Below are 19,589 nucleotides of genomic sequence, written 5' to 3'. Positions count from 1 at the left end.
GGGCCTCCTAAAGATAAGCAAGACAACGAGCTGACGCAATGGGCTTTTGCAGGGAGCTGATGCAACAAGATGACACGACAAGGAGACACTACAAGGAAACACAATTAGAGACACAACAAGTAGGGAGCCGAGATAGCTCAAACAATTGGGCGTCTCCCTCCCACACAGGAGGTCCTGAGTTCGATTCCTGGTGCCTCCTTAAAAAAAGACAGCAACAAGCAGACAGAGCAGACAAGGAGGCAGTGAGCACAAACGAGGCGGAGAAATGAATAAAACAAATCTTTAAAAAAACCAAATGAAATCTAACATTACATTTTTGTGTAGCATTTTAAAAGTGAGTTTATAAAGACAAATGAGGAAAACACCCACCACCCCTGACAAAGGCTAAGTTTCCTAATATATAAAGATGGCTAAAAATCAACAAGGACTGACAATATAGTAGTAAAATGGTGAGACAAAAATGGGCAGCTCCTAAAAAAGAAAATACAAACATCCAATAAACTGAAAGTTTGCCAAACCTCACTAAATAAAACACAATAAAGCAATGATTTATGTTGCCACTCAGATGGGCAAACTTTAAAAAACTGGTAACACCATCCTTGGCAAGCAGATGAGATGATAGGTATTTCTGTATCACTGCAGTAAGATAAATTGGCAAAAAATTTTAGCAGGTCAAACTGGCAAAGTATTAAAATTTTCAATGTCCTCACAGTTTGACCTGGCAATTCCATTGGTAGGAATAACAGCAGTGTACAAAGAACAGTATGAGGATGCTCACAGGAGCACAATGAGAATCTGTGTGCCCATCATGAGAGGAGGTGTCACCTCAATGTTGGGACACTGACATGACGGGGTGACACGCAATCATTCTAAAGAGTAGAGTAGAGCTCAGTGTGCTGGACATGACCTGTGCAAGATACACTAAGTGAAAAAACAGGCTGCATGAGAACATGAGGAGAAGTCCCCAGTTTTGAAGAGGGGTGGGTTGGTATGTGCAAATAGAAGGCTGTATGCTGGAATGTTCTGGCGCGGCTAATGAAGGTGCTCAGAGGGCTGAGGATATCGAGCACTTCCACTTTATATAAAGACACTTTTTTTTTAAGGAGGTAACAGGGATTAAACCCTGGACCTTGTATGTGGGAAGCAGGCACTCAACCACTGAGCTACATCAGCTCCCCAGACACATATTTTTTAATGCGCATATATTGGTCTAGTAAGCTAGAAAAATACAAATAAAAACAAATCATGATTGGTAAAGCATTTCAGTTACTTTAAAATCTATTAACCTAATCAGTGATGGGTACAGCTATTAGTTTTCCCATCCTAATCATACAATGTATGGATTAAAGTAACCAATAAAGTTCCCTATTGAGGCTGAACACCCTACTCGGTTTTCCACACGGTTCCGTCCTTCCAAACTGCGCCCAGCACCAGGCAGGGCCTGACATCCTACGGGCAGGCATCACCGAAGCCCTCTGGCGCGTGTGCAGAAAGCCCGTGCCGTCTCCAGGCCGCCCTGCCTGACTGAATACCACGTGCCTGCGCGGCCAGAGCGCCTGGAGGAGGCCGGGCAGAGCCTGAGGAGGAAGGGGAGGGAGGCGAGGTCCTTGGAGGACTCGCCCACCCTGGCCAGACCACCCTCGCTGCAGGGGCGGCCCTCATGGACTTCCTCATTTCTTCCCCAATCTGAGACTTACAAAAGTAGCTAAGATGCCCATGTGGGAAGAAACAGGGACATCCTCTGCCACCGAGAAAAGGAGCAAAAGGGGTCAGCTGGAAGGTCTCTGGTTTTAGGAGGAAGATGGCGCCAAGGGCAGGAGAAGCTCATAACATGTCAGAGCGAAGGGCCAGGGAAGGGGACAGCAGAGAGGCCTTTGCTCCTGCCTCTCCCCACGTTCCTGACAAGGCAGTGGCCCCTACACCTGCCCTGCCCAGCCCCTCCTGCGCTCCAGACCCTCCACACCTCAGGTCTTCAGGGGGAGCAGGCAGGTCCCAACATCCTAGCCAGAAAACAGGCAGAGGGTCCTGGGCCCAGATTACTAGCCGTGACCAGATTGCTGGACAGATGGGGAACCCTGGTTTAAAAATGGACCAAAAAAAGGACTGAAATTTTCCAAAATGCAAAAATTTCCTCTACTGTTCCCATCATTTGCATAAATGTTGTCAAGTCCAAACGTAATTTAAAATGAGGTAGGTAGTTTCTCTCTGCTTGTGCCTTCGTCTTGATGGTGGGTGACTGCTGAGGCCTGTGCTGGGAAAGCACTTGTCTCCCTGCAGGGGGAGCACCAAGGGTGGGCACCAGTCCCTGGTGGAGCTGCTCAGTTGGCGATTTTCTCGATCTCATCCAAGTCATCCGTGTCTAATCTTTCTATCTTCTTATCTGAGGGGAAAAGATTCAGAGAGAAATCAAGCAGGGCTTACTGGGGGGACACAATGAAGTCAGCTGGGGAAGGGATGGCACCGCAGAGAGACAGCAACTACATAGGTCTCTGCCTGTCTGGGGAATATTCCATCCTCTGGCCAGAGAGGACCTTGATTTAACCCCAAAGGCTGCCAGTGCCTGAGCAGGGGTCAGAGGGAGGGCCCTGTCACTGCTACAGCCACAGTCAGAGCCCCAGACCCCGTCCAGCCCGGCGAAGGGGCGACTGCCATTCAAGTCCCGGAGGCTGCACCTCTCCAGGGATGGTCTGGGAGAGAAACACGGACAGGGTCAAAGGCCTCTCTCGGGGCCACAGGAAAACCTGCCCTTTTCCCCACCCTTCTCTGCCTTCCCCATGTCAGGAAAGGGCACCCGGCAGAGGCCAGTCCCAGCCACTCACTAAAGTGCTCCTGGATTCTGTTCAGGATGTTCATGCTGTGCTTGCTGTCCACCATGTTCACGGCCAGGCCCCTCTTGCCAAAGCGGCCGGTGCGCCCGATGCGGTGCAGGTAGGTCTCGTTGTCCGGGTTCCCATCCTTGTCCACGGGAAGATCAAAGTTGATGACGACAGACACCTGTTCCACGTCGATACCTGCACCAAAGAGACAGGGAAGAGTCGGGATGGGAGACAAAAATCACTGTCGCCCCCTGTCAGTCAGAGCTTGGGACAGGCTGGCTCTGGATTCAGGGACCCGTGGCAGAAATAGAGGAAAAAAGGAGAACTCTGGCAGGTGCTGACAAAATTATGGCTTCGGTAAAGAAGCCTTGGCCGATACAAGTACTTGGAGATGCAGCTAAACACTCACTGGGTGCCCAGAGAAGGGCAGGCTCCGCTCGGAACCAGTCGGATGCCTCTAAGTTTCCTCCCACCACGCTGCAATGCCTGGCTTCTGTGGAAGTTCTTAGCTACTGAAGGAAATCCAGTCTCTCCAAGGAAAGAAAGTCACCACCAGCCCCAGCTGATCTCCAAACCATCTGTGTTTCCCACAGTCAAGGATTTCTCTTCTAACGGGACCTGAGACCCCGAGCTGGGCAGGTCAGGGCATACTCTCTGCTCACCACGGGCACACACGTTGGTGGTCACCAGAACCTTCTCTTTGCCCTCTCGGAAGCGCTCAATCACTGCTGCTCTCTGCTCTACCATCATTTCTCCACTCAGCAGAGCCACCTGGTGACCTTCTTTGGAGAGTTCTGCTGCCAGCCAATTGGCTGTTTTGCGTGTCTGAAGAAAGAAAACATTTGAAAAATCAAGGAACTTGAAGAGGATTGAACCCAGGATCTCATCCATGCCAAGCAGGTGCTCAACCACTGAGCTACATTGCTCTGCATGGACAGAAATTTTTGATCTGGCAGACTCTACACAAAATTTAGGAACTAGGATGAAATTACCTAAAATTATTCAGTTCTTTTAAACATATTTCAAAAGTCACTCAGGGTTGCAATGTAAGATATATATGAATATGCAAATACATATATACTTTTTCATAAAATTGATTAATATTTTAAAACAATTTTATAACCCTACAGATTTTTGTTAATTCAAAAATGGTACTTTTACAATGGGAAGATCTGGCAGAAACCAAATTAGCCGAGGGATCATACTTAGTAGCAATAGTGAGAAAACCCAGTGTGGTCCAATGGAAAGTAGCAATGAACCCTAACCTGTCTGACTTAAATCTGACATCATGAGGGAAAAAAACAATCAGAGAAATTCTGAGAGACTACCCGTCCAGACTTCAACATGTCCATGTTATGAAAGACAAAAAGGAAAGATGAGAAAAACTGTCCTGGGTAAAAGAGTCTCAAGAGACATGACAACTAAATACAACAAGTAATCCTTGATTGGCTCTGAGATTTACTGGGAAAAACAGCAACAGCAATGAAGAGGAAAAAAGGTATTAAAAAACATATATATATATATATCCTTTTCAATTTTGGAACACATGTATGTCTTAGCTATTGTCATAAATGGGAAAAATAGAATAGAAACTATTTTTGATATAGTGTTACTGTGCCTTGTTAAAGATATGATAAAGGAATTGAGGTTATATAGGAGAATGTCACATTCTAAGGAGTGTATAGGAGCAAACTGTCAGGATGTCTACAACACTAACTTGGAAATGGTTCAGCAAAAAGAAAAAAGTACACCACGGGTCCACAGGTGCACACACACACAGAGATACAAGTGGGACTAAATGTTGACAGTAGGTGAAGGGGTTAAGAATGTTCATTTTACCATTACTTTTTCATCTTTTTGTAGGTGTGAAATGTTCGAACTGAAGTTGTGGCCATTGTGGGCCCTTGTCAAAAAACAAACAATCTTTTAAAGTGACAGTATTGTGTGTTCAAAAATAAGAGTATGACTTGTCATTTACTCAATTCTTATTTTATATCCCCTCATAGAATTTCTTCCCCTCATATAACTTTGACTTTTTTTTCAGAGATCTGAAATATTTATTCCTAAATTTCTTATTGCCATGGCAAATAGGACTTTTCCTTCCATTTTCTAAGTGTTTGCTCTTTGTGGATTGGAAAACTCTTTTGTTTTAATTTTGTAACCAACCATTTTACTTAATTTCTTATTTTTTTCTTCAAATATCAGTTGATCCCTGTAGCAGTTTGATAATATTAATTCCAAAAAGAAATATTGGATTATGCTTATAATCTGATCTGTACGTGGTCATGACTGAATTATGATTAGAGCTTTAATTGGGCCACGTTATTAGGACATTGCATCTTCACCCCTTGGTGGGTGGGGACTCACAGATAAAAGGCATGGTAAAGAAAAGAGTTGAGGGCTTTTAAGGTTGAAGTTTTGATTTTGGAGTTTGATGCTAAAGACTTAAACTAGAGCCCTGGGAAGTCAGCATGCAGAGGAAAGAGAAGTCAGCCCCGGGAAGGAAGGAACCTTGAAGCCAGAGTAAAGCAAGCCCCAGGAATGTAGGAACCCAGGAGGCCTGAACCCTCACAGACATCGGCAGCCATCTTGCTTCAAATAGACTTTGGTGAGGGAAGTAACTTATGCCTTATGGCCTGGTATCTGTAAGCTCCTACCCCAAATAAATACCCTTTATAAAAAGCAACCAATTTCTGGTATTTTGCATCAGCACCCCTTTGACTGACTAATACAATTCCCTTGGGTTTTCCCAAAACACATCACCTACAGATAAAATCTATTAAACTTTAGGGGGCTGTACATCCAGGCTACATCTCTCTTGTGGCATTACTTTTTCAACAACAAAAGAAGAAACTGCCCCCTAAATCTTCACAAACCATGTCCCTTCTTGCCACACACTGGGACTCTGGGCCTTTTCGGCGCTAAGGTGCAGCTGGCTGAGAGGGAGGGGGAGGGCCACGCACTCCAAGCCATGTCCTCCCAGCAGGCCCTGCTGCTGCCGCTACTCACGTGGCAGAAGATCATGGCTTGAGCAATGGTGATGGCCCCGTAGAGGTTACACAAGGCCTGGAACTTCTCATCTCGGTTACTGCACAGGACGTAATACTGCTTGATGGTGTCCAATGTCTCCTCCTCACGCTTCAGTTTGATAATGTTTGGGTCTGGGACCACTTTCTGGGCAAACTTCCACACGGAGTCTTCGAAGGTGGCAGAGAAAAGCAGCATCTGGCAGTTCCTGGGCAGCATCCTGCAAGGCAAGGCCCAGGTATTTTGTGTGACCCAAGGTCCTGTGCTGCAAGGAGCAGAAGGTCAGCCTCCTCTCGCTTGGATGGTCTTAGTCCCCAGGAAGGGTGTCGGGGGAGGAGCATCACAAGCAGGAAGCGGGGGCAGATGCGGGGTCAGGACAGGGGGTGGTAGCCTCCCTACGTCTCCTTTCCAAACCCAGGCTTGGGGTATGGTCAACACTGACATGGCAATGGCCCATCAAACAAATGCTTCTGAAGGTTCTGAAGCAAAAGACCCAGCGGGAGAGAGAGGAGGGACTGGACAAAAGAGAAGGCACACACAATAAGAAGACTGGGCCTTGCACACCAGGAGGCCGAGCACTTCCTCCCTGCTCAAGCAGTTCCTACCTCTGGATGCGGATGCTCTGATCTTGGTGGCCCTGGGTAGCTATCATCACGTCAGCCTCATCCAGAACAAACACCTTGATCTTCTTGGGGTCGATGAACTTGAGCTTGGCACACCAGTCCAGGACAGTCCCGGGGGTGCCTATGACAATCTGCTCAGTGATCTTCTGACCTCTTTCCACTGTGGGGACAAGATGTTTTCTGTGGTGTTTCCATGGCAAAACCCTGCCCATTCTCCAGAGGTAACAGAGGAAGTGAATTCCAGATATCAAAACATACATGATCATATCCAGAAGCCTGGATTTCTTCTGATATAGAACGGGCATTACGATACCTATGGCACTGCACTGTGGTCAGGATGAAATCTCCCAAAGGAAAGAAATCCTGGTTCTCTTCCCCTAGTTTCTCCTATTATTCAAGACTGTCCAACTCTTTTTCTTTATCATTACTCTTGCTCTTTTTATATCATTGATTCACTAACAGTTCATTGATTTCCTCTTAAACGGGAAGGTCTGAATACCACAATGATCACATCAGATGATGATAAAACCAAGTTAGCATACGTTCCCAGTTTACTCTGACTAAATCTTATGCTTTCTTTTTTAAAAATTCTTTTTTAATTAGAGAATTTGTAAGTTTACATGACAGTCGTGAAAAAGTACAGCATTTCATGAAAAAATATTCTGACATTTGCATGGTTAACCACACTCACTGTCCTCAAGAGTATATATGCTATACAGTCCCATGTTTCACCCTTTAGCTTTCCTTCTAGTAATATACAGTCTTAAACTTTCCCGTTCACCCTAAGCAGGCAAGGACTTCCAGACATGAAAGATAATTCAAATCTAATGCCTAATTCTGACTTTTCTCCACATAAGATACTAAGAAGACCACATTGGTAAACAGTTTGGGAAAAGCACACTTTATATAACACAAGAACATAAATATCACTGAAACCACCTTTCTTATGTAGGGCAGATTGAGTTTTACAATTCAAAGACTTTAGTTTGTTGAATTCTAATATAATACTTAGCCAAGTAGAGTGCAAGATCAAGTAATAGTATTCAATAAATGACAACTTTTACAATTAACTCGTGTTACCTTCAAAACAACGTCCTAAGGTATTTATTATATCCATTTTACAAATAAAGAATCCAATATTTAGCGTAAAAAAAAAACAACTTCCCCATTCAACCACTATCATATCCATATATTAGTGATGCTAATTACAATTACTATAAGTGCCATTATCACCTCAATCCATTTTTGAACATTTAAAACCAACCTTATTACAAATTAAGCCTCAGCTCCATCTTATTTATATGGTGCTTTTGGGCAAAAATACAATGAAAGCAAACTATGGGCAGTGAAGAATAGCAACATATTAATATTCTTCTATCAATTATTAAAAAAAATTTTGCTAATTGAAAGAAACCAGACACAAAGTACTACATATTGTTTAACTCTATCAATACAAAATGTAAATACAAATAAATTGGTAGAGATGGAATCAGATGTATGCAAGGGGAAGGATAGAATGATTGAGAGGTGAGTACCAAGGGGGGAGGGGATTTTCCTTTTGGCATAATGAAAATGCTCTAATGTTGATTGTGCTGATGAATGCACAATTCTGTAATTATACCAAATGCCACAGAATGTACACTTTGGGTGTACATTATATGAACATATTTCAATAAAATTGCTAAAAAAAAAAAGAAAGAATTCCCATATACCGTGCTACTGTTGACACTTTACATTAGTATGGTACCTTTGTTATAACTGATGAGAGAATACTAAAATAGTGCTATTAACTATAGACCATAGTTTGGTTAGGTGTATTTTTTTTCTATTATACCACCCTATTATTAACAACTTGTATTACTGACATACATTTGTTATAATTCACGAAAAAACATTCTTATACTTGTACTATTAACCCCAGTCCATTATCCACAATAGGGTTCACTGTGTTATATAGTCACATTTAATTTTCTAACTTCAATCAAGCAACATACCTGACCCAAAACTTCTCCTTTCAACCACATTTCCACACATAATTCAGCACTGTTAATTACACTCACAATAACGTGCTATCATCACCACCATCTATTTTGAAACTTGTGCTATCAATCTAAATAGAAACTCTGTACAAATTAAGCATTGGCTCTCCATTCTTTACTCCCAGTCTATGCCCTGGTAACCAATACTGTAGATTCTGAGTTTGCTTCTAATTATTTCTTATCAATGAGATCATATAATTTGTCCTTTTGTGTCTGGTTTATTTCACTCAGCATGTCTTCAAGACTTATCCATGTTGTCTTATGTGTCAGGACTTCATTCCTTTTCACAGTTTTTGAATATTCCATCATATGTGTATACCACATTTTGTTTACCATTCATAACTGATGGACACTTGGGTTGCTTCTACCTTTTGGCAATTGTGAATAATGCTGCTATGAACATCTATGTGGAAATATCAGTTTAAGCTAATTTTGTATTTAGCTTCCTGAGGAACTGCCAAATTGTCTCCCACAGCAGTTGCACTATTTTGCATTCCCACTACCAGTGAGTGAGTGTTCCTAGTTCTCCATATCCTCTCCAAAATTTGTAGTTTTCTGTTTTTTTATTTAAAAAAAAATTTTTTTTTTTTAGGTACCAGGGCAGGGGACTGAAATGGGGACCTTGTGTGTGGGAGGCTGGTGCTCAACCACTGAGCCACATGGGCCTCCCAGAGTTCGATTTTTTGTTTTGCTTGTTGTTTGTTTTTGGGTTTTTTTTGGAGGCACTGGGAACCGAATCCAGGACCTCCCATGTGCTTGGGCCACACATCACTCCCTTGTTTTTTTAATAACAGCCGTTCTAGTGGGTGTGATATATCTCACTGTGGTTTTTTGTTTTTTTTTAACAAAAACAGCTTTTTAAAAAAAATTTCTCTCCCCCCCCCAATTGTCTGTTCTTTGTGTCCATTTGCTGCGTGTTCTTTTTGTCCGCTTCTGTTGTTGTCAGCTGCACGGGAATCTGTTTCTTTTTGTTGCATTATCTTGCTGCGTCAGCTCTCCGTGTGTGTGGTACCATTCTTAGGCAGGCTGCACTTTCTTTTGCGCTGGGCGGCTCTCCTTGCAGGGTGCACTCCTTGTGCATGGGGCTCCCCTATGTGGGGGACACCCCTGCATGGCAGGGCACTCCTTGCTCCACACTGGTCAAGGAGGCCCAGGGTTTGAACCGCGGACCTCCCATGTGGTAGGCGGACGCCCTAACCACTAGGCCAAGTCCGCTTCCCTGTAATGTGCTTTAACATTAGCCAAGTGTGAGTGCTCCAACTTTGTTCTTTCTCCAGATATTTTTGGCTATTCAGGACCTTTCCAAATAATTTTTCTTTTAAAGATTTATTGTATTTATTTCTCCTCACCCCGTTCCCCCCATTGTCTGCTCCCTGTGTGCATTTGCTGTGTGTTCTTCTGTGTCTGATTGTATTCTCATTAGGTGACTCCGGGAACCGATCCTGGGACGTTCCAGAGTGGGAGAGAGGTGATTACTCTCTTGTGCCATCTCAACTCCCTAATCTGCTACGTCTTCTTATTTTCTCTCCTCTCTGTCTCTTGTTGAGTCATCTTGCTGCTCCAGCTCTCCGCGTTGGCAGGCACTCCTGCATGGGGCAACATTCCCGCATGGAGCCAGCACTCCACGTGGGCCAACCTGCCCTCAGCAGGAGGCCCTGGGCATCAAACCCAGGACCTCCTATATGGTAGATGGGAGCCCAATTGGTTGAGCCACATCCATTTCCCTCCAAATAAATTTGAAAATTGGCTTTTCCATTTCTGCAAAGTAGGCTGCTAGAATTTTGATTGGGATTGCACTGAATCTCTACATCATTTTGGCTATAACTGACATCTTAATGATATTTAGTTTTCCAATAGATGTAGGTTGTGTAAAATAAACCCCATTTATTCAGGTCATCTCCTATTTTTTTTAGCAGTTTTATAGTTTTCTAAGTACAAGTCTTGACATCTTTGGTTAAATATACTCCTAGATATTTGATTCTTTTAGTTGCTACTGTAAATGAATTTTTAAAATTTCCTCCTCAGGTTGCTCATCCTAGTATAGAGAAACACTACTGATTTTTGCATGTTGATCTTGTTCCCTGCCACTTTGTTGAACTCATTTATTAGCACTAGTAGCTTTGTTATAGATTTTTTGGGACTTTCTATATATAGGATCATGTCATCTGCAGATATTGAAATTTTTACTTCTTTTCCAAATCGGATGCCTTTTTTTCTTTCTTTTTTTGTCCCCTAATTGCTCTGGCTAGAATTGCCAGTACAGTGTTGAATAATAGTGGTGACAATGGGTATCCTTGTCTTGTTGTAGATCTTAGAGGGGAAGCTTTCAGTCTTTTACCATTGAGAGGAAGTTCCTTCTATTCCTATTTTTTAAAAGTGATTTTACCAAGAAAGGAAGCTAGATCTTGTCAAACACCTTTTGTGAGTCAATTAAGATGACTGTGATTTTTTTTCCCCTTTGTTTTTGTTGAGGTGGTACATTAGATTTTCTTATGTTGACCCAAACTTGCACACTTGGGGTAAAAAACATTTGATCATAGTGTATAATTGTTTTGATGTGCTGCTCAATTAGATTTGCAAGTATTTAGTTGAGGATTTTTGCATCTATATTCATCAGAGAAATTGGTCTGTAATTTTCTTTTCTTGTATGATCTTTATCTGGGTTTGGTATAATAGTGATGCTGGCCTCATAAAATGAGTTAGGTAGTATTCCCTCCTCTTCATTTGTGGAAGAGTTTGAGCAGGATTGGTATTAATTCTTCTTGGAATGACTGGTAGAATTCACCTGTGAATCCATCCTGTCCTGGACTTTTTTTTTTTCCCCCTCGGTACCTGGGGCTGGGGATTGAACCGAGGTCCATGTATGTGGGAAGATGGCACTCAAACACTGAGCTGCATCTGTGCCCCTCAATTGTTGTTTGTGTTTGTTTTGCTTGTTTTTGTTTTTCCAGGAGGCACTGGGAACAAACCTGGGACCTCCCACAAGGAAGGCAGGCACTCAACCACATCCACATCCCCCTGGGCTTTTTTGGGGGGAGGATATTGGTGACTGATTCAATCTCTTTACTTGTAATTGGTCTGTTGAGGTCTTCTGTTGCTTCTAGAGTCAGTGTAGGTTGTCTGTGTGTTTCTAGGAATTTGTCCATTTCGTGTAAGTTGTCTAATTTTTTGGCATACAGTTGCTCATAGTATCCTCTTGTGATCGTTTTATTTCTGTGGGGTCAAAAGTAATGCCCCCCCTTCCTCATTTCTGATTTTATTTATTTACATCTTTTCTCTTTTTTGGTAAGTCTAGCTACAGGATTGTCAATTTTATTATCTTTTAAAATAACCAACCTTTAGTTGTGTTAATTTTCTTTACTGTCTTTTTATTCTCAATTTCATTTATTTCTGCTCTAATCTTTGTTATTTTTTTCCTTCTGCTTGCTTTGGGATTAGTTTGCTGTTCTTTTTCTAGTTCCTCCAGATGTGTAGTTGGGTCTTTAATTTAACTGTCTTCTTTTTTTTATCCATTAGGCCAATCTGTGTCTTTTGATTAGGGAGTTCAATCCATTAACATTCAGTGTTATTACTGTAAAAGCAGTACTGACTTCAGCCATTTTGTCCTTTGGTTTTTATGTCATATCTTTTTGTCTTTTTTATTTCCTTTATTGCAACCTCCTTTACTGTATAGTTTTTTTTTTTGGTCATGTATCTGACTGCTCCCTTTCTCATTTCTGTGTATTTTTTAGATACTTCCTTTGTGATTCCCTTGGGGTTTATATAACACAACCTCCATTTATAACCTACTAATTTGAAAAGATACCAACTTAGCTTCATTTGCACACATATGTCTGCTCACATATCCCTGTTTCCCCTCTTTATGTTATTTTTGTCCCACTTTAATTCTGCATGTCCGTTACCAGGAAATATGCCTTTTTCTTGTTCAATTGCATTCTGACTCTACTATGAATTACAGAGTATATTGACAGGAAGTGGACTTGGCTCAACAGTTAGAGTGTCTGCCTACCACATGGGAGGTCCACGGTTCAAACCCAGGACCTCCTTGACCCGTGTGGAACTGGCCCATGCGCAGTGCTGATGCGTGCAGAGTGCCATGCCACTCAGGGGTGTCCCCCACGTAGGGGAGCCCCACGCGCAAGGAGTGCACCCCATAAGGAGAGCCACCCAGCGCGAAAGAAAGGGCAGCCTGCCTAAGAATGGCGCTGCCCACACAGAGATGACGCAACAAAAAGAGACACAGATTTCCGTGCTGCTGACAACAACAGAAGACGCAGCAAATAGGCACAGAGAAGAGACAACCAGGGTGGGGCAGGGTGGGGCAGGGCGGGGGGAAGGGAAGATAAATAAATAATCTTAAAAAAAAAAAGTTGGAATTTTCAGGCATTATTTTCTCAAGTATTCTTTCTGCCCTTTCCCCTTCTCTTTTCCTTCTGGGACACCCATGATGTGTACATTTGTGCACTTCATACTGTCACTCAAATTCCTGAGACACTGCGCAATTTTTTCTATTCTTTTCTCTCTGTTCTTCTATGATTTCGATTGTCCTGTTTTCTAATTTGCCAATTCTTTCTTCTGCCTGTTTAAATCTGCTGTTGTATGCCTCTACTATATTTTTATTCTCTTCTATTGTGCATTTCATCCCATATTGTGTGTTATGTTTGTTTGTTTGTTTTTAGGTATTGGGGATTTAACCTGGAACCTTGGGAAGCCAGTGCTCAACCACTGAGCCATATCAGCTTCCCAGGGATGGTTTTTTCATTTGCTTTGCTTGTTGTTTTTGTTCTCCTTTAGGAGATACCAGGAACCAAACCCGGGACCTCCCATGTTGAAAGCAGACACTTAACCACTTGAGCCACATCTGCTCCGCTTCTTTTTATACTTACAAATTATTCTTGATGCTCACATATTTGTCTTCTTAATACTCTTTAGGTCTTTATCCATATTTTCCTACATCTACTTGAATTGACTTAGATTTGTTTAAACATCTTTGATTAGTTGCTTGAACTTCTGAGTCTCTTCTGAATTTTTAGTTTGTTCTCTTTACAAGTCATATCTTCCTGTTTCTTAGTATGGCTTGTAATTTTTCGCTGATGTCTAGGCATCTGATTATCTCAAAGAGTTTACTCTGCAGATGTGTTTCTCCCTCTTGTCTAGAGTTTTATTGTTGACTGGCTCTGTGACAAGGTTTTTCTTGGACCTTTTGGTCCAACTTCGTCTACCCCTTTAGATTAACCTGTGTTTAACTGTTCTAGTTTTCTCAGCTCTTCTTTATCTGACTCTTGCCCTGAATATGCAGTGTAATTTTTAAGATTGTACTTTTTGTGCAATTGTTTAACCTCCAGGAGACAGCTTCCTTTCTTCTGTTACTGCTTCAGGAATCTTGATCTGTTGTTGTTGTTGTGCAATATTTTCTGTTCAGTTCCTGCGATTTGTTTAAATTCTCTCCCTCACTCAGTGCCCTATTTTCTTTATACTTTTCAGTTCTGGAACCCATCCTATCTTACAGCAATTCAGTTTAACCCCCACTTTTTTTTTTTTCTGTAGGCTTTTCTCCCTGTTTTTTTCCCTGTTAGGGTATCCTACCCTGGGGAGCAAGACAAAGTCAATCCAGAAAGGTGGGTTACTTCAGAAAAGTCTGTTTTGTGATGAGGTGGTCCAGCTGACTGAAACTGGATTGAGTTAGAGAACAACATTTCTGGCCAGCACTTCTATTGCAATCTACGCCCCCCAACAATGGCTTGTCTTCTGTCCTGGGTCTCTGCGAACTTAGGTCCCTATGCTTGGATATACATGGAATTCTAACTTGATTCTGAGAGTCACTCTATAGTTTCTACCCACAGTGGGAAGAAACCAGGTTGTGCTACCTCTATTTGACTCCCAAGCAGGATCAGGAAGAGGAGGGAAACGGGAACTGACCAGTAGTTGGTACAGGATTTTCCTACCTAATGTTTTCCTTTTTCTTTGAGTCAGCATCCTTGAAGTCATATCTATCCTCCATAGTTCTAAGCAAGAGGGATTTGTCCTTTTATTCATTAAATCTCTAAGGAGGCTTCTTCAGAGGCTATCTTATATGGCTGTGCAGATGTCATTTGTGCTTGCTTTTAAAGAATGAGGTCTGGCCTCCAACCTACCATTTTCAGTGTTGCTAATCACCCCTTTAGTAAGTTTCCAGAATTCTGGATGCTGAATTCAAAAGCCTGTCTTCTCTGTGATGAATTCCAGATTTTAAGAATTCATGTCATAACCCATGCAGGGATATATAAACTTATTTAAGACTGGAGAAGAATTAACAAGTATTTCTTTTTTCTTTTTTTAAAATTCTTTCTGTTTTAAAAAGATAAATAGATCACACAAAAACAAGTATTTAAATAGATTTGTTCTAGGGTCAAAATGAACTAGAAAGCAGAATATCTTCATCATATCTTTAAAATTCAAATGCCCAAATACCACCTGACCACACTCACCCCTGTATACTCACATTTATTGCCCCGAACAGCATAAGCAAGTTTTAGCTGAGGATGAAATTTGCCCATTTGTTCAATCACTTTACCAGTCTGAAGAGCCAGCTCATATGTTGGGGAAAGGCACAAACACTGACGGGGAAATCATAAAGGATGAGTTTAGGAGAGCTGATCTGCAGTGGAGAACAGGCTCTAAAGCAACAGAGTAAGCTGATGTTCTTACCAGTTGAACAGTACAGGGACCCACATCCTCCCCAGCCAGGCCCACCTTTCAACTGCAGACCAAAGCCTTCAAGGAACCGGCTTGGTGCAGACCTCTGGAAGCCACTGCTGGAGGCTGCTGTTTCCAAAGGAACTCACCCAAGCTGGGCGCTCAGTGCACTAACCTGCCTCTCACTGTGGCCCAGGCAGAAATGCTCAGAGCCCATCAGCCACCCTCACTAATCCCCCACCAGATAGCGTTGCCCTTCCCAGGGCGCCCCCAAACCCTCACCTGGGGGTGTCTGTCTGCTGGTTCTACTCGGCTTAGCATAGCCAAGACAAAGGCAGCTGTTTTACCAGTACCAGACTGAGACTGGGCAATCAGGTTCTGTGGGCTGGATCAGAGCAGAAAAGCAAATAACAATTGGTTCAAAACGAAGTGTCAAAATGTTCTGCAAGGTAGAAATAGGCCCTCTAATGCTTCTCTACATTATCTAGGTATTCTGCCTTGAGCACAAGTTAAGTTGATATACTTTTTATATGTAAAAAACAACCTGTTTAAATATTAAGGAAATAATGACTGCTTTAGATGATTTCACAGCAAGAAATCTTCATTCTAGGTTCTAGTACAACTTTCTCTCCCTAAAGGTGTGCTCTCCTTCTGTACCCCAAGAGCTCCATGGAAACCAAGACCATGCCCAGGCAATCCCCAATGACATATTCTGCCAAGCCTTAATGTCTTTCCAGGACTCACCTCCTTTTGCATGTTCCCTTTTCTCATCTTTATGGAAAATGCAAAATACCAGATAGATGTTTTAGAGAGAACTTTCCCATTTCACTTCATGTAACCCAGTATTATAGAAATAGGCACAGTTTTGTAAAATAATAATAACAATAAACTTGAACAAAAAGAGTCACTACATAATATACGATGCCATTTATATAAGGTTTAAAAGCATATAAACTACTCTTTAGATTCCTAGGGACACATGTAGTGAAAGTACAAAGGAAGGTATAAGGAAATTATGGTCCTTATTTCCATGGGGTAGAAGAGGGATGGTAGGTAAGGGGATGACAGAGGGGCTTTAACTATAAACTAGAATAATGCTGCACTTCTGGGCATGAGGGCTGCAGAGAAGTATTTGCTATTGTTCTTTTTTTCTTTTTAAGGAGGTACCAGGGATTGAACCTGGGAACACATATATGGGAAGCAGGCACTCAACAAAGAGCAAAACCTGTTCCCTTGGTATTTCTATTACACCTTTATTGCAGATCTCAAAAGTTTTCAAAATAACCCAAACTGTACAAGTGTGCAGAATAACAGTACTTTCTCTATTGATTTTTGTCAAGGTTAGGAAAGGCAGAAACTGTACCCAACTTGCCTGACTCTCTGCACCTGATCAAGCTGTTTCCCGAGAGATACATGTTGCCCCAAATGGCCCATTCTGTTCTCAGGAACAATAAAAGTTGTTTGTGGAAGATGTTAAGCCAAATTTCAAAAAGTCCACCCTGTGGGGGGCGGTTCCAGCTGGTTCTCCCTCCAGCCTGGCCATGAGTCCCAGCAGCTCAGGCAGCAGGAGGAGCTGTAGGAGCCAGCAGCCCAGCTTTGCAAAGGCTCTCGCCATGCTGTGGCAGGTAGCACCTGGAAAAAACCCTCCCCACTGCCAAGAAGTCCAAAGGAAGGTCAGCTCTGCTGAAGGGGCAGGGAAAAAGGAGTCCAAGAGGAGGCCACCGATTTGTCAGCTAAATCTGCTCCTGTAAAAGTGGAAATGAAGCCAAAAAAAAAGGCATCAGGAAAGGATAAATCTTCAGAACAAAAAAAGTGCAACCAAAAGGCAAAGGAGAGCCAAAGGGAAACCCAGCCAAAGTGGCTAACCAAGAAACTAAAGATTTACATGCAGAAAATGGAGAAACTAAAAATGAGGAGAGTCCAGCCTCTGATGAAGCAGAAGAGAAAGCAGCCAGGTCTGATTAATATCATATACCATGTCTTATTGATGGTTTTGTATCTCCCTTCTTGTATAATCCAGAGGAATATTTTTATCAACTATTTTGTAAATGCAAAATTTTTATCAGTTCTACAAGAAACATTTTCAAGGAGACTGGAATCCCACATCATCCCATTTTTGAAAGTGTAAATGATTTTTTTGGGGGTGAAATAAAATTTCTAGTGGTTTACGTTTCGGTACAACCAGAAAACAATGGGGTATGAACTGTGGATAGCTTTGAGTGTCTGATGTCAACTTAACATATGATGGGGTTGGGGTGGGGGCACTTTATATCCTAGAATACAGCACATATTAAGTGGAAATTGGCACAGCCATGCAAAGGAGGAAATGAGTACAAGAAAGGAGTACGCAAGGAGAACCATGCCCAGAGAAGACAGTGACCGCCCAGGTGGCTTGGAGCCTGGAGGGGGCCACCACACAGCCCTGCTGGCTGCCTCCCCTTCTTCCTTGGTAACAGAACCCCAATTTTCAGCCTGGCTCAGGATGTTCAGAATAATAACATCTTCTAGCCTAAGCTCTGACCAGTAGTATGTAGGCTGCAGTGGTTTGTGCAACTTCCAGGAAATGTCCTTAAGGAGAGGTGCCTTTCTTTGCTCCTTCCTCCTAGCTGCTTGGCATGTGGATATGATGGCTGGAGCTCAAGCAGCCATGGAAGTCATGTGTTGAGGAGGGCAGAACAACAAGAGGGAAGGAGCCTGGGCGCATGAATAAATGAATGAATGAATGAATGATAATACCTAAAAAAAAAAAAAAAGTGGCAAGTGGGAGTCACGGTTATACATTTAAAATGTCTTAAACATCTTAAATTACTTCTATTCCCATGTTTTCCAGTAGAATTGTTTCTTAGAAAAAACTGCTCCTTGATTCTGGCTCTCCCTGTCAGAACTCTGGAATATTGTTGGTCATGGCAGTCTGGTTTTCCTAACAACTTTGACATGTGCTGTGGAAGATCAGAAATTTGAGTATTTAGTGTGTATGATATTAAATTGTCAATTGGTGGGACTTAATAATGTTAACAGCTTCAGCTTATCAACATTGGTAAATCCTCTTAAGGAAAATTTGCCTTCAAATTTTAAGCTGGGGGAAATGGATGTGGCTTAAGCAGTTGGGCTCCCATTTACCATATAGGAGGTCCAGGGTTCGATACCCAGGGCGTCTTGGTGAAGGCAAGCTGGCCCATGTGCTGGGCTGGCCCATGCGGACTGCTGGTCCACGTGGGAGTGCTACCTCGTGCAGGAATGCCACCCTGCGCGGGAGTGCCGGCTGACATGGAGAGCTGGTGCAGCAATGCAACAAGACATATAGAGGAGAGACAATAAGAAGACATAGCAGAACAGGGAGCTGAGGTGGTGCAAGAGAATGATTGTCTCTCTCCCACTCCAGAAGGTCACAGGATCGGTTCCCAGAGCTGCCTAATAAGAACACAAGCAGACACAGAAGAATACACAGCAAATGGACACAGAAAGCAGACAACAGGGGAGTGGGGGGTAGAAATAAATAAATAGTAAAAATAATAAATTTTAAGCTGGAAAGTAATTGGAATAACTTTAGAAAAGAACAACATCTCAGAATTATTCTGTTCTGGAAAAAAAGAAAAGAAAGGGAAAAAAGGAAGGAAGGAAGGGAGGGAGGAAGGGAGGGAGAGAGGGAGGGAAAAAGAATTACAGGGAGTGGATGTGGCTCAAGCAGTTGAGCTCCCACTTCCCACATGGGAGATCCCAGGTTCTGTTCCCAGTGCCTCCTGAAAAAACTAAATCAACAAGTAAAACAAATGAAAAAGAAAACAATCAACTCAGGATAGCTCAGTGGTTAAGTGCCAGCTTCTCACATACAAGGTTCTGGGTTCAATCCCCAGCCCATGGTCCCTCAAAAAAAAAGAAAAGAAAAGAAAAAAAAAAGAAGTATAACTAAATAGCTTTTTAGATTTTCGATGCATACATTAAGAATTGAATGCAAATTGTTCATAATGCCTGTGTGCTGATCTTCAAAACAATGAATAAAATCTCCATTAAGAAAGAAAGGAAAGGAAAAAGGCCACCCTGGATCTGTATACTCACGGTTCAGCAAGCATCATGGGTAATGCATTCTCTTGTATCTTGGAAGGTCGATTGAAGCCCATGGCATAGACTCCCTGGAGAAGCTGTGGTTTCCTAGGAGGCCAATGAGACAGGATAGATTCTTCATTGTTGAAATTCTTTTAAAGGTCTACAATTTTACTTCTCCTTATATTTAACTAGGAATGACTCTTCTACATCTGCAGACATATTTTTTACACCTTAAAAATGCTAAAACAAACAAAACCAAATCACTATTCTTTTCCTACTTAGTCTGAAGCTATTATGCAATTCATAAAACATAGAATAGTTTCCTTTCTTGGAGAAACTCATGCTGTCAGCATATCCACATATCT

At 42.3% G+C, this 19,589-nt stretch overlaps 1 protein-coding gene across 2 annotated transcripts in view; it reads right to left on the bottom strand.

Moving 5' to 3' along the window:
* Nucleotides 1-266: 266 nt before the first annotated feature.
* Nucleotides 267-19,589, bottom strand: part of DDX19A (DEAD-box helicase 19A) — a 35,794-nt gene continuing 16,471 nt past the window's right edge. For both annotated transcript variants that reach the window (XM_058279736.2, XM_058279737.1), the window contains exons 5-12: nt 19,237-19,329; nt 15,463-15,565; nt 14,987-15,101; nt 6,449-6,626; nt 5,826-6,063; nt 3,479-3,641; nt 2,820-3,011; nt 267-2,380 (exon numbers count right to left, since the gene is read on the bottom strand). In XM_058279736.2, coding sequence (XP_058135719.1) covers nt 2,319-2,380; nt 2,820-3,011; nt 3,479-3,641; nt 5,826-6,063; nt 6,449-6,626; nt 14,987-15,101; nt 15,463-15,565; nt 19,237-19,329 — 1,144 coding nt within the window. In that variant the 3' untranslated portion in view covers nt 267-2,318. The remainder of the gene's footprint in view (nt 2,381-2,819; nt 3,012-3,478; nt 3,642-5,825; nt 6,064-6,448; nt 6,627-14,986; nt 15,102-15,462; nt 15,566-19,236; nt 19,330-19,589) is intronic.

Source organism: Dasypus novemcinctus, chromosome 18, assembly GCF_030445035.2.
Source record: "Dasypus novemcinctus isolate mDasNov1 chromosome 18, mDasNov1.1.hap2, whole genome shotgun sequence".
Lineage (NCBI taxonomy): Eukaryota > Metazoa > Chordata > Mammalia > Cingulata > Dasypodidae > Dasypus > Dasypus novemcinctus.
The sequence above is the reverse complement of the archived record's forward strand: the minus strand, read 5'-3'. Positions and strand labels throughout refer to the sequence as shown.